Genomic DNA, 14,745 nt, shown 5'->3' with positions numbered 1-14,745 from the left:
TGTAGGGACTGGCATTCCCTAATGGGGAAAAACCTAATGCACCCTATGCAGTCACACATCCTAAAACTTTGTTCTGTCTAAATATCATGTATGAGCACAAATGTATTCCTGTACTGATTTCCCCTTCTACAGTCCATGAAAGATTTCCTCCATCTTGTGCAAACAAACACTAATCCAGAATAGCTTATGTGATCTGCCACCTCCGGAAACATGGTTTCTTTCCTCCGTCTCCACATCCTGATCTGCCACATCCACCTCTGTCTCTAAAACATAGAAAGGAGGAGGAGAGCAGAGAGAGCTGACACATCCTGGAGTAGTGTGCTGTAGGACTGATGTCAGAAGCAGCAGAGAAGCCAGATATGTGAAGATGTGAAGGTTTCTTTGAATCTGAAACTGAAGTTTTTTTTGTTTTTTACTGAAAAACATTTGGAAAGTTGTGCAATTCTGTATTTATGCAAATGAACAATAAAAACAATTTGTCTAGGCTATATCCTACTGAGCAGCACAGTTGGTGTTGGATTCCATTGCTTTTGCAAACTTGGTTAATAAGTGACTACCTGTAATATTTGCCACCAAGATGGTGTCTGATGCTTAGTAGAATTTGTAATATTAACCCCTTAAGGACCCGCGCTGGGCCCCTGCTGCATACGCTGGCATCTGTGAAAACACCTATGACTGCGTATTAACCCCTTGTATGCCGTGGTCAAAGCTGACCGCGGCATGCAGAGGGTTTTTGGAGGGTACGGGTGCTCTCCGCATCTCCATCGGGTCCCCGCGCTGCAGTGATGGGGACCAGATGGCAGAGAAGGCAGCCTGATGCCTTCCATAGGCATTGGGGCTTGCCTTCTACGGAAGCCTTGGAGATCCAGCCCCTTATGCTGGGTCTCACAGGCAGGCTGTCATCCAATTTATTTCCATTATATACAATAGGAGGACACTCCCTAGCCCTTCTTAAAACCATGTCTGTGTCTCGTGATGTCAATATCTTCGTCAAAAGTATAGGATGTATTGTAATGCATTGCAGAGGGGATCAGACCCCTAGAAGTTGAAGTCCCAGAGTGGGACAAAAATAAAAATAAAGTTTCAAGTAAAAAAAAAAAGCCCTTTTCCCAAAATAAAACACATAAAATTGTAACAAAAAAAAAGAAAAAAGAAAAACTGACATATTGGGTATTGCTGCATCCATAACGACCGGCTCTATAAAAATTTCACATGATCCACCCTCTCACCTGAACGCCATTGAAAAAATTAAATAAAAACTGTGCTAAAGCAACCATTTTTTTTGTCACCTTACATCACAAAAAGTGCAACACCAAGCGATCAAAAAGGCGTATGCCTCCCAAAATAGTACCAATCAAACCGTCACCTCATCACGCAAAAAATTAGCCCCTACATAAAACGGGCAAAAAATTTAAAAAAAAAATATGGTTCTCAGAATATGGAGACACTAAAACATGATTTATTTATTTTTTTGTTTCAAAAATGCTTTTATTTTGTTAAAAGTGAAAAAAATAAAAAGTAGACCTATTAGAATGAAGAGGTTAGTAGGGAAGAATTAAGCGATTCATCTATTGTGGAGCATGCCGCATTAATAGAAATCCTGGCTGCAGCTAACAAAAATGGAGATTTAATACAGAAAATTCAGACAGATGTGGTTCTGGTAAGAGTTTACCAAGATCCGAGACAGAATCACAACTATAGAAAAAACAGTGGGGGCTCTGGAGAATGAAGCAAAAAAAATTTAATCTGAAACTTCTATGCTGAGAATGGAGGTTAATATTCTTAAAAGGAAGGTGGTGGATCTGGAGGACAGGTCTAGGAGATGCAATTTGAGAATTTTGTGTCTCCCTGAAGGCTCGGAGGAAATAAATCCTGCTGAAATACTACAGACCTTAATTCAGGAAAACTTTTTAGAAGGAACATTTCTCTCCTTTGTTTCTGGTGAAAAGGGCACGGAACTTATCCCTGGGAGGCAGCCACGGATATACACTGCGTGCAGAATTATTAGGCAAATGAGTATTTTGACCACATCATCCTCTTTATGCATGTTGTCTTACTCCAAGCTGTATAGGCTCGAAAGCCTACTACCAATTAAGCATATTAGGTGATGTGCATCTCTGTAATGAGAAGGGGTGTGGTCTAATGACATCAACACCCTATATTAGGTGTGCATAATTATTAGGCAACTTCCTTTCGTTTGGCAAAATGGGTCAAAAGAAGGACTTGACAGGCTCAGAAAAGTCAAAAATAGTGAGATATCTTGCAGAGGGATGCAGCACTCTTAAAATTGCAAAGCTTCTGAAGCGTGATCATCGAACAATCAAGCGTTTCATTCAAAATAGTCAACAGGGTCGCAAGAAGCGTGTGGAAAAACCAAGGCGCAAAATAACTGCCCATGAACTGAGAAAAGTCAAGCGTGCAGCTGCCAAGATGCCACTTGCCACCAGTTTGGCCATATTTCAGAGCTGCAACATCACTGGAGTGCCCAAAAGCACAAGGTGTGCAATACTCAGAGACATGGCCAAGGTAAGAAAGGCTGAAAGACGACCACCACTGAACAAGACACACAAGCTGAAACGTCAAGACTGGGCCAAGAAATATCTCAAGACTGATTTTTCTAAGGTTTTATGGACTGATGAAATGAGAGTGAGTCTTGATGGGCCAGATGGATGGGCCCGTGGCTGGATTGGTAAAGGCCAGAGAGCTCCAGTCCGACTCAGACGCCAGCAAGGTGGAGGTGGAGTACTGGTTTGGGCTGGTATCATCAAAGATGAGCTTGTGGGGCCTTTTCGGGTTGAGGATGGAGTCAAGCTCAACTCCCAGTCCTACTGCCAGTTTCTGGAAGACACCTTCTTCAAGCAGTGGTACAGGAAGAAGTCTGCATCCTTCAAGAAAAACATGATTTTCATGCAGGACAATGCTCCATCACACGCGTCCAAGTACTCCACAGCGTGGCTGGCAAGAAAGGGTATAAAAGAAGAAAATCTAATGACATGGCCTCCTTGTTCACCTGATCTGAACCCCATTGAGAACCTGTGGTCCATCATCAAATGTGAGATTTACAAGGAGGGAAAACAGTACACCTCTCTGAACAGTGTCTGGGAGGCTGTGGTTGCTGCTGCACGCAATGTTGATGGTGAACAGATCAAAACACTGACAGAATCCATGGATGGCAGGCTTTTGAGTGTCCTTGCAAAGAAAGGTGGCTATATTGGTCACTGATTTGTTTTTGTTTTGTTTTTGAATGTCAGAAATGTATATTTGTGAATGTTGAGATGTTATATTGGTTTCACTGGTAAAAATAAATAATTGAAATGGGTATATATTTGTTTTTTGTTAAGTTGCCTAATAATTATGCACAGTAATAGTCACCTGCAAACACAGATATCCCCCTAAAATAGCTAAAACTAAAAACGGACTAAAAACTACTTCCAAAAATATTCAGCTTTGATATTAATGAGTTTTTTGGGTTCATTGAGAACATGGTTGTTGTTCAATAATAAAATTAATCCTCAAAAATACAACTTGCCTAATAATTCTGCACTCCCTGTACTTTTGACGAAGATATTGACATCACGAGACAGAGACATGGTTTTAAGAAGGACTAGGGAGTGTCCTCCTATTGTATATAATGGAAATAAATTGCTTTTCTTTCCGGATTTCTCTAAAGAGATCCAGGAAAAGAGACGGAGCTTTACGGCAGTAAAAAAAACGTCTACAGGAAAGGGACATTAGATATTCATTTGTTTATCCAGCTAAACTGCGAATAATAATCAACGGTGAAATCAATTTTTTTGATACCTCGGACTCTGCTATAGACTGGCTGGACCGAAATAATATTTAAGCAGTTTGTTTTTCATGATTACCTTTTCTTTTTTGTGCTGGTTCTCTTTTTCTATTCTAGGTGTTGGCAGGAGAGGGGGAGGCGTGGTCTTAAGTGAGAGATCTGTGCAGTGATGTGGCAGATCATGAAGTTTGGGGGGGAAGGGGGTGGGATGGGTTGCAATGTGTCTCCTAAGATGGTGGGGCTGGGAGCGGGGATTTGAAATACATCTATAGTATGGGAATTTTCTGGCTGGTCTGATGGCAGTTAGAATCTTTACTTGGAATGTGTGAGGCCTTGGGGATAAGATTAAAAGACAGGCGGTCTTTGACCAGGTTCAGAGACCTCTACCAGCGATTATCTGCTTGGTTGAGACGCATGCTACTGAGGAGTCGGTTTTGCGACTCAGTAGGGGATGGGCTGCGCAGACTTATAATTTTACCTTTACTAGCTATTCCAGAGGTGTTACAGTTTTGATCCACAAGGGGATTGATTTTGTCTGCGAGGCATCCTCTATCGATGAGCAAGGGAGGTTTTGTCTTTCTTTATGGGAAACTCTTTGTAGGATTGTGTATTCTGGCTTTTGTTTACATTCTGCCCCCTTTTTCTTTATACGTGCTTAAATGCTTACTAACCTTTGTGGATTGGTGGCCTGAATGTCCCTCACTAGGGATTGGGGACTTTAATTGTGTTATGAATCCAGAAATAGATAGGATCTCTATGGGAGGAGATACTTGCACTCCAGCCCAAGGGTCCCCTTTGTCACGCTTTTGTCTGGAAGAAGGTTTTGTGGATGTATTGGGATGGGTTGGAAAAGGGAAAAGAGCTTATTCCTGTATAAGTAAAGCTGGAAATTCCATGTCTAGGATAGACTTGTCCTTAATAAATAAAAACCCTCTTAGATTTATTAAATCTATGAAATATTAGGTCAGGTCGCTATCAAACGATGTACCCCTATCTCTTGAATTAACTATGGGGAGTAATGATCATAGAGTAAGACCTTTTATTTAGATTGAACCCCCATTGGATTTCTATAATGGGTAAGGATATTCATGAACTAGTGAAAAAGGAGATAGGGTACTTTTGGGATAGTAATGAGAATATAGCTAGAGTGCAACTGGTATGGAATGCATTTAAGGCCTTTATGAGGGGAATTTTTGAAAGTAATATTTCCAATCTTAAAAAGGGATACGGTAGGAAGGAGGGGGACTTAAAAGAAGCGGCATTGGTTACCATGAATGAGTTCTCTAGGAATAACACTTCAGGAAATAGGGAAAATATGCAGAATGCTAGCCCGGTGTATGCTGACTTTTTTGGGGAAAAGGCCCAGCAGAGACTTTTTTAAGGGACAAAAATACTTTTCTGAAGTGGGGAGACCAGGGAATCTCTTGGTGAAGGTGAGCTCTAATCAAGAACAAAAAGAGATACCGTATTTTTTGCTTTATAAAAGGCACCTGATGATAAGACTCACCTAGGTTTTTGAAGAGAAAAATAAGAAAAAAAATATTTTGAACCAAAAGGTGTGCTTTTGGTGGGTTTTGAACTAATGGTGGTCTGTGGATGACACGGTTATGGAAGGGATCTGTGGATGATACACTGTTATGGGGGATCTGTAGATGATGCACTGTTATGGGGGGATCTGTGGATGACTCATAGCATCTTATAGTGACCCCATTACGCCGGGCCACGCTCACAGCAGTCTTTACATGTAAAGTCTGTTTATTCAATCCTTAACCAGTGGCTTTGGTTTGTTAAACTAGCTTAATCTTCTGTAGTAGTACTCACTATCAAAGTGGCAGTCAGGTCGGCAGCGTAACCTCACTCATTCATGCTCCTCCCACTTCATAAATGGAACAGGAGGAGCGTGAATGAGTGAGAGGTTATGCTTCTGGCCTGCCCGCTGCTTTGATAGTGAGTACTACTACAGATGATTACACTAGTTTAATAAATCAGAGCCACTGGTTGAGGATTAATCCTCAACCAGTGGCTCTGGTGTGTTAAACTAGCGTAATCTTCTGTAGTAGTACTATCTATCAAAACGGCTGGCAGGCCGGCAGTGTAACGTCATTCATTCATTTATTCACGCTCCTCCTGCTCCATTCATGAAGTGGGAGGAGCATGAATGATTGAGTGAGGTTGCGCTGACGGCCTGTCCGCCGCTTTGATAGTGAGTACTACTACAGAAGATTACGCTAGTTTAACAAACCACTGTTTATTCAATCTTTAACCAGACTTTACATGTAAAGACTGCTGTGAGCGGGGCCCAGTGTAATGGAGTACAGTTACTGCCCCGCTGCGAGTGCAACAGCAGTTGCTGGCCTCCAGCCCCTCCTCCCACCCTGCTTACTGTAACTGATATATCGCAGGCCGCGCTGTGCAGCATAGCGGGCTGTGATGTATCAGTGTCAGCAATGTAAAAATTGCACCATTCGCTTTATAAGACGCACTGCCATTTCCCCCCCACTTTTGGAGGGGAAAAGTGGGTCTTCTAAAGCAAAAAATATGGTAGTTAGTATTCGCTCATCTGAGGGTTTAATTATTAAAGAACAAGAGTGTATAAAGGGAATCTTTCTGAAGCATTTTTCTACATTATATAATTCAGATAATGTTATATCAGATGAAGAGATGAATTCATATTTGGACTCTCTATTTCTCTCCCAGTGCTTACCGATACTCAGGGGGAATTTCTGAATTTAGATCTCTCTCTAGGGGAGCTAGAGACTGCATTAAAGGCACGTTGAGGAAATTCTTCCCCTGGGTCAGATGGACTCCCATATGAATTCCATTGTAAATATGGGGAGATTATTCTCTATCGCTTATTGAGGGTGTTTTTAGGGTCATCTGAGGAGGGTAGCCTTCCAGAGTCCATAACAGAGGCTGTGATAATATTAATATTGAAAAAAGGGAAGGACCCATTGGATGTGGGATCATATAGGCCTGTTTCCTTATTGAATACAGATATGAAGCTTCTTTCAAGAATTCTGGCTACAAGGCTATCCAAGGTTATTACATCAGTTATACATCAGGAACAAAATGGATTTATTCCTAATAATGGTACTCATTATAATTTGCATCGTTTGCCAATATACAGTCTTCGGGGGGGGGGGGGGGGGTGTCTCTCGCTCCATTCTAAGGCGTTTGACAGGGTGGAGTGGGGATTTCTTTGGAAGGTTTTGGGAAGGATGGGAAGTTGGGGCTGTCTCCTCTCTCCATTGTAATTCGATATTTATATTGAGCCTCTTGCTGCCAGAATCAGGCAAGACCCTGGGATTGAGGGGTTTGGGATATTAGGATTAGAGGACTGTATTTCTTTATATGCGGACGATGTGCTGTTTTTTGTGAATCATGCTAATGCCTCACTTCCCAAACTTATTCATATAATTAATGCCTTTGACGCAGCCTCGGGTTTTGATATTAACTGGTCAAAGATGACTCTTATGCCGGTGGATAGACCTGACTATTCTATTGAGGGGCCCCTGAGTTTACTTAGGATTTCTGATTCATTTGAATATTTGGGCATGATTATATATCCCCCAAAGTTGATTTTTTTTTTGCATCTAAATCTGCTTCCATTGATAAGTAAGTTGAGGTCAAAAGTGACAATATGGCTTCGACTACTCTTATCCAGAGCTGACAGAATATCCCTGGTTAAGATGGAAATATTACCCCAACTCCTCTATATTTTTTCGGAATTCGCCATTGTGGATTGAAGATACATTTTTTTTAAATGAATCCAGAGAATTATTAATGATCTGCTGTGGGGAAGAAAGCGGGTGAGGCTTAAATTGGAATATCTTTATAAGCCGATGGAACAGGAATTGTTAAACTTTCCCTATTTTAAGGGCTATTTTATAGCTTCACAGCTATGGCTTTATAATTACTGGGAAGAAAGTCCACTCTGCAGGTATTTGTTGAGTAGATATATGTATGATAATATGTTCACACTATTAGAGTCTGGGTTATTATCCAGAAATCAACAGGACTACAGGGAATTTAGAAAGCTATTTATTAAAGTGTGTAGCACTGTTAGAGGTTGGTTGGTAAAAAGGGGATCTCTCCACTGTACGCCTCTCTGGCATAATTATTATTTGCAAGAATTGGATGATTTAGCTGAAGATAAATATTGGCAAAAAAATATTTTGTATGTTGCACAAGTGGTGAGTAATGGAGATATACTTCCCTTTTTTGGAATTGACACAGAGAGCACATAATTAATTTATCTTGGTTTAGATATTTACAGTTACGTTCACGACTTTCTAGCGTAAAGGGGAAATTTTTGTTACAGATACTTGTACACTTGTGAATGATTTAATGGGAAATCTGGGGCAAAAGTTTAAAATTTCTCAACTTTAAAAACTGCTTCTTATAGCACAATTTAATACACGTTCCCCTGGGCAAAAGGCCTTGGAATATGGTTTAAAGATCCAGCCAGATGATTGGGGGAAGATAATGACTAATTTAAGATTGGGGTCACATAATTTTTGATCATGTTTTGATTCAATTTAATATTTTACATAGAGTATATGTCACACCAGTATGGCTCAATAAATGTAGGTTGAGAAACACGTCTAATTGTCCACTGTGTGGGCTGACTATTTACACATGTTTTGGTTTTGTAAGCAACTAATAGAATATTGGGAGGCAATAGCTAAACTTATTATCCAAAAACTGAAAATAGTGATTCTATATACTGTGGAATGTTGGATCCTGGGTGATTTTTCCCCCAAATTATTTGTGATAAGTATAAAAGATTCCTCTTGATTAAAATCTTCTTGGCAAGACTTTTGATCATGTGAAGTTGATTTTCACGAAATACTCCTACTGTGTATACATGGTTGAATCTGGTCAATAAGATTAGGAACTATGAAAGAATCTTATATAAACAAAGAAACATTGAAGAGAAATGGAATAAGGTTTGGGGGATATGGAAGTTATAAGTCTTCCGTCCTTTACCCCACCATTATCCCTTTTTCCATCTTGGTTGTCGGAGGGGATAGGAGGGAAGTTTTGGGGTAAAAATGAGAAATGTAATAATGTTGAAGATTAAGTTCATAATTTTGTATGTCCTTTTTTTTGTCAATAAAAAAAAATGCTTTTATTGTGTTAAAAGTGAAAAAAAAAATATTAGGTATCGCGTGTCTGTAACAACCAGGTCTTTTAATATATCACATGACCTAAGCCCTCAGGTGAACACCGTAAAAAAAAAAAAAAAATGGTGTAAAAAAAACCATTTTTTTTTTTTGTCCCCTTACATCACAGAAGGTGTAATACCAAGCGATCAAAAAGTCATACGCACCCAAAAATAGTACTAATCAAACCATCATCTCATTCCACAAAAAATGAGCTCCTACCTAACACAATCGGCCAAAAAATAAAAATTAAATATGGCCCTCAGAATATGGAGACACTAAAAAAATCTTTTTTTTTTCAAAAATGCTTCATTATGTAAAACTGAAACAAACAACCCAAAAAAGTATTCATATTTGGTATTGTCGCGTCCGTAACAACAAAATAGCACATATTCTAACCTGTCAGATGAACAATGTTAAATAACAAAAAATAAAAACTGTGCCAAAACAGCTATTTTTTGTTACCTTGCCTCACAAAAAATGTAATATAGAGCAACCAAAAATCATATGTATCCTAAAATGTCCCACAGTTTCCAAAATGGGGGTCACTTTTTTTGGAGTTTCTACTCTAGGGGTGCATCAGGGGGGTCTTCAAATGTGACATGGCAATTTAAAATTATCCCAGTGAAATCTGCCCTCCAAAAACCACATGGCGCTCCTTTCCTTCTGTGCCCTGCCGTGTGCCTGTACAGCAATTTACAATCACAAATAAGGTGTTTCTGTAAACTACAGAATCGGGGTAATGTTGAGTTTTGTTTGGCTGTTAACCCTTGCTTTGTTACCGAAAAAAAATTGATTTAAAATGGAAAATTTGCCAAAAAAGTGAAATTCTGAAATTTCATGTACATTTTCCTTTAATTCTTGTGGAACACCTAAAGGGTTAACAAAGTTTGTAAAATTAGTTTTGAATACCTTGAGGGGTATAGTTTCTATTATGCAATCCCCACAAAGTGACTTCAGACCTGAACTGGTGCTTAAAAAGTGGGTTTTGGAAATTTTCAGAAAAATTTCAAAATTTGCTTTTAAACTTCTAAGCCTTCTAACGTCCCTAAAAAATAAAATGGCATTCACAAAATGATCCAAACATAAAGTAGGCATATGGGAAATGTAAAGTAATAACTAGTATATGAGGTATCACTATCTGTTTTAAAAGCAGAGAAATAGAAATTTGGAAAGTTTTGTGAATTTTTCAATTTTTGGGGGTAAATTTGGGATTAAAAAAAAAATTCGATAAAAATATTGACTGAAATTTACCACTATCATGAAGTACAATGTGTCACGAGAAAACAATCTGAGAATGGCTTGGATAAGTAAAAGCGTTCTAAAGTTGTTACCACATAAAGTGACACGTGTCACATTTCCAAAAAACGGTCTGGTCCTTAAGGTGAAAAATGGCAGGGTCCTGAAGGGGTTAAAATTTTTGATAAACATGTTTTTTTACTGTTCCCTGTGTATTTTACAGGCGTGAAATGAAGCCATTTGGAGTCAAGATATGCATCATTGAACCTGGCTTTTTTAACACACAAATTACAAATTCAGAGGTGTTAAGAAAAAGTTTAAAATACAGCTGGGACAATACTTCAGAGGAAGTCAAAAAAAGCTATGGAGAGAAGTTTTTTCAGCAAAGTGAGTATTTTATATTAAATATATAAACGAAGAATGTAATGCATTCTGTGTCTAATGCTGGATCATAGCAATATATTAGGCATGTTTCCCTTCACCATTAAATACCCGGTTTTAGTTCCATTGCGCCACATTTAGGCCATATGCAAATTGCAATTATTTGTTTATTATACTGACATATATAGTGCTGACATATTCTGCAGCACTTTACAGACATTCGCATCACTCTGGTCACAATGGGGCTCACAATCTAAGGTCCCTAATTAGTAGGTCTGGAGTGTGGGAGGAAATTAGAGTACCCAGAGGAAACCCACGCAAACACAGGGAAAACATACAAACTGTGCAGATGTTGTTCTTGGTCGGCTGCAAACCCAGAACGTATTTCACGATCTACTAGTTCTGATGGTAGAAACTGCAAACAATAATCTGGGTACTGCAGCAACTACACTCCAAACCACAATATAGGGGAGATTTATCATCTTCCTTGTGCCTGAAATGTGGTGTTAAAAAGTTGCAAACTCTGACTTAAAAAAAATATAAAATGTTGCATCTCTCTGATTTTGGAATAGCAAAAAAAGGTCCAGCTCCTTTACCTTAAAAACCAATGCTTTATTCTTTCACATATTCAATTAAAATCCATGTGTACAAACGGGGAAACTGTAGCACAATGTGACGCGTTTCGGGCCACTTGCTTATGGGCCCACACGCAAGTGGCCCGAAACGCGTCACATTGTGCTACAGTTTATCCGTTTGTACACATGGATTTTAATTGAATATGTGAAAGAATAAAGCATTGGTTTTTAAGGTAAAGGAGCTGGAACTTTTTTTTGCTATTCCTGGATTGCTCACCTGGCTGCGTCTAGACCAGTACAGTCCGTGTGAGGTTCAAAGGTCTCTAGGACCTTAGCGTGGCTCTGTATACCTCTCTGATTAGTCTTTTATAAAACATACATTTTATTGATTACTCTTTTAAAATATTTCGGAACTCTTAACAAAGTGATTAAAATTCCTCAGACTTGGAGAGGTGGGAGTATGTGTTTTCACATTTTAATTGTATCTATTCAACCGATACACTGACTCCAGCAGGGTGCCTGATGATCTCTCAGGTTGTTTGCCCTTTTATTTTGCCTTTTCGATTTGGTTCTCCTATACAACAGCTGTATATTTAGCTGTTGTATATGTTCCCCTCTGGGATCCCTACCGCTCCAAATCCGAACTAAAATCTAAGCCTGCATCCCTACATGTTTCGCCGTATGCTCAGCATCTTCAGGGGATGGCGTGCAGGTTTTCATCTGCACGTCATCCCCTGAAGACGCCGAGCATACGGCGAAACATGTAGGGATGCAGGCTTAGATTTTAGTTCGGATTTGGAGCGGTAGGGATCCCAGAGGGGAACATACTACACAGCTAAATATACAGCTGTTGTATAGGTAGAACCAAATCGAAAAGGCAAAATAAAAGGGGAAACAACCTGAGAGATCATCAGGCACCCTGCTGGAGTCAGTGTATCGGTTGAATCGATACAATTAAAATGTGAAAACACATACTCCCACCTCTCCAAGTCTGAGGAATTTTAATCACTTTGTTAAGAGTTCCGAAATATTTTAAGAGAGTAATCAATAAAATGTATGTTTTATAAAAGACTAATCAGAGGTATACAGAGCCACGCTAAGGTCCTAGAGACCTTTGAACCTCACACATTAATATATACAGCGTGGTCACCTCCTGTAAGACCTACAAGTATGTTGGTTGTATGATACAGTACAGTCCGTGACTCCTTTAAAAAACTGGAGGTGAGTGCTGCAGTAAATGAATTTATTATTATTATTTTTTTTGCATCTCTCTGATTTTGCACTGCCCCCACCCCTTACCCTTAAGGTGGCGAGGTAAGGACAGGAAGGGGCATAGCCAGTCACCCAACAAATGCAATATTTAGCCCGTTTTCTGGCGCAAATGAAGATAGAAATCTACGGCAGCTCTGAGCTGTCACAGATTTCTGTTTAGGCGTATGGACTGGACAGGAGGACAGAAGGGGTGAGCCTCATCATAAATTAGGTTTATCCTCTGCTGGTCTTGATAAATCTTCCCCTATGAGTCTGAGACCTGTTTCACATTGCCAAAACAGCCTGCTGAAGTTATCTGGATCCGGCATTGGCAGATGTTGCCAAAATGCCCACTAGTCCCATTGACTGTCATGGAATCTGGTGGAGATCTGGCTGCTACCCGGGATTCGACTGGACAAATACTGTTGCAAAAATAATGGCTCGTCAATTAGGGTCTGACCTCTGGGATGTCAGAAAGCACTATTCAGCCCCTTTAGAAACCTAAAACAATTCTGAGATTAGGACAATCCAAGAGGTGGGACATCATATCAGCCAATTAACCGTCTATCTTATAACTTTGTGGTGCACGGGATAGGCCCCAGATATAGACATACTATGGTGAAGAAAACAAATGGAATGAATGATCTATGGGGTTTGTCTTTGCTCTAACCCACACTTTTCATATTTTACATACAGGTATGGAGTCTTTGGATCAAATGTCATCATTGTGTAACACAGACCTTTCTCTGGTCACAAACTGCATGGAGCATGCTCTGACTGCGGTTTACCCCTGGACACGTTACTCTGTCGGATGGGATGCCACGCTCTTCTACTTACCACTTTCCTATTTACCTACAGTGATCTCTGACTTTATACTCACCATTGGAATGCCTAGACCAGCAGATGCTATCTGATGATTCTTCTGATATTCCACCAAATACTTGGTATCTTAATGATGCCAATGGATGGACCTACATCTCCAACCCTACTACCTGTGTAACTTTACAGTTTAATAAGTAAAGAGTACTTTGGACCCAGTTTCGTCTCCTGTATTGTATTAATTAGAGTTGAGCGAATCAAAGTTGACAAAGTGGAATTCGATCTGAATTTCACAAAAAATTTGATTAATCATAAAGTCGAATTTCCTCGCACTTCGTGGTAACAAATCAGATTTTTTTCTAAAATGGCTGCTGCACATGTTAGAGGAAGAAAAACGGGGAATGAGGGAACACCCATAAAGCCATACAGCCAACCAATCACCAGATATCCAGCCCCTATGATGTCACAGCCCTATAAAATGTCTCCTACCCGGTTTCCACCACTTTACAGTGAACTTAGTGCAGGGAGAGATGTTACAGGCACTAGGAACACTGATTAGGAAAGACTTTAGTCACAATATATTATTATTGAGCAGTTCAGGGACAGCTTAGAGGTGTAGGGATATAACAGGGAGGTATTATCCACACTATTGGGAGAGAGCAGGGGGCAATTGAACAGTGTAAAGATTGCTAATAGGAACTATTCTATTACACCTTGAAGCACTAATTGGGGTTAAAAAGTGCTCTAATACTGCTTATTTTAGGTTTGTTTTCATTCTTTTATATAAGTAATTCCATTAATCCTTGATTGTGTAATTCGGGTGAAATTGCAGCTTAATACCACAGATTTTAAGGTGTTCATGTTCTTTTATAGATAATTCAATCCTCCTTAATTGTGTAATTGGGGTGAGATTGCGGCCTGATACTACAGATTTTGGGTTGCTCACTAGAGATAAGCAAATCGAAGCTGACTAAGTGGAATTCGTTTAGAATTTCAGGAAAAATTAGATTTGCAACGAATGCGAGTTTCCTTGCGCTTCGTGATAACGAATCACATTTTTCCTAAAATGGCGGCTACACGTGTGAGGACTGAGGACTTGGGGCAAGGAACTCGGGAAAGGTGGGATCACCCAGATTGACATGCCTGCATGCAGCCACGTCGGCCATCTTACAGTCAGACATTTTCCAGCATTCAGAGTGCAGCAGCAGACGTGTGAAGGCGCTAGGGACAGCGATTAGAAAAATGATTGTGGAAAAAGAAAGACAGAAAAAACGAGTGCAGGGAAAGGATAGGCTGGAATCATTTCACAGCAGGGAGAGACTTCGGAAGGCGCTAGGGACATTGATAGGAAAGTGATTTACAAGTGCAGGGAACAATTATTTGGGGACCCAAATAGTCATTAGACAGCTGTCATTCAAGCTTTTTGTTATTGGGCTGCAAGTCTTATGTTGAAAAGCCTTTAGAAGCTTATGTCTTAGTATCTTATTCAGTATTACAAGAAAAATATATACGCATTTCAATCCTGCAG

The 14,745-nt window shown here is 39.7% G+C and overlaps 1 protein-coding gene across 2 annotated transcripts in view; it reads left to right on the top strand.

The window, feature by feature from the left end:
* The window catches only part of LOC120996029 (retinol dehydrogenase 7-like), a 65,249-nt gene extending 51,818 nt beyond the window's left edge, over nucleotides 1-13,431 (top strand). For both annotated transcript variants that reach the window (XM_040425685.1, XM_040425684.1), the window contains exons 4-5: nucleotides 10,415-10,578; nucleotides 13,095-13,431. In XM_040425685.1, the coding sequence (XP_040281619.1) occupies nucleotides 10,415-10,578; nucleotides 13,095-13,312 (382 nt within the window). In that variant the 3' untranslated portion in view covers nucleotides 13,313-13,431. The remainder of the gene's footprint in view (nucleotides 1-10,414; nucleotides 10,579-13,094) is intronic.
* The last annotated feature ends 1,314 nt before the right edge of the window (nucleotides 13,432-14,745 follow it).

The sequence above is a fragment of the Bufo bufo genome, chromosome 3 (genome assembly GCF_905171765.1).
Source record: "Bufo bufo chromosome 3, aBufBuf1.1, whole genome shotgun sequence".
Taxonomy (NCBI): domain Eukaryota; kingdom Metazoa; phylum Chordata; class Amphibia; order Anura; family Bufonidae; genus Bufo; species Bufo bufo.
The sequence above is the reverse complement of the archived record's forward strand: the minus strand, read 5'-3'. Positions and strand labels throughout refer to the sequence as shown.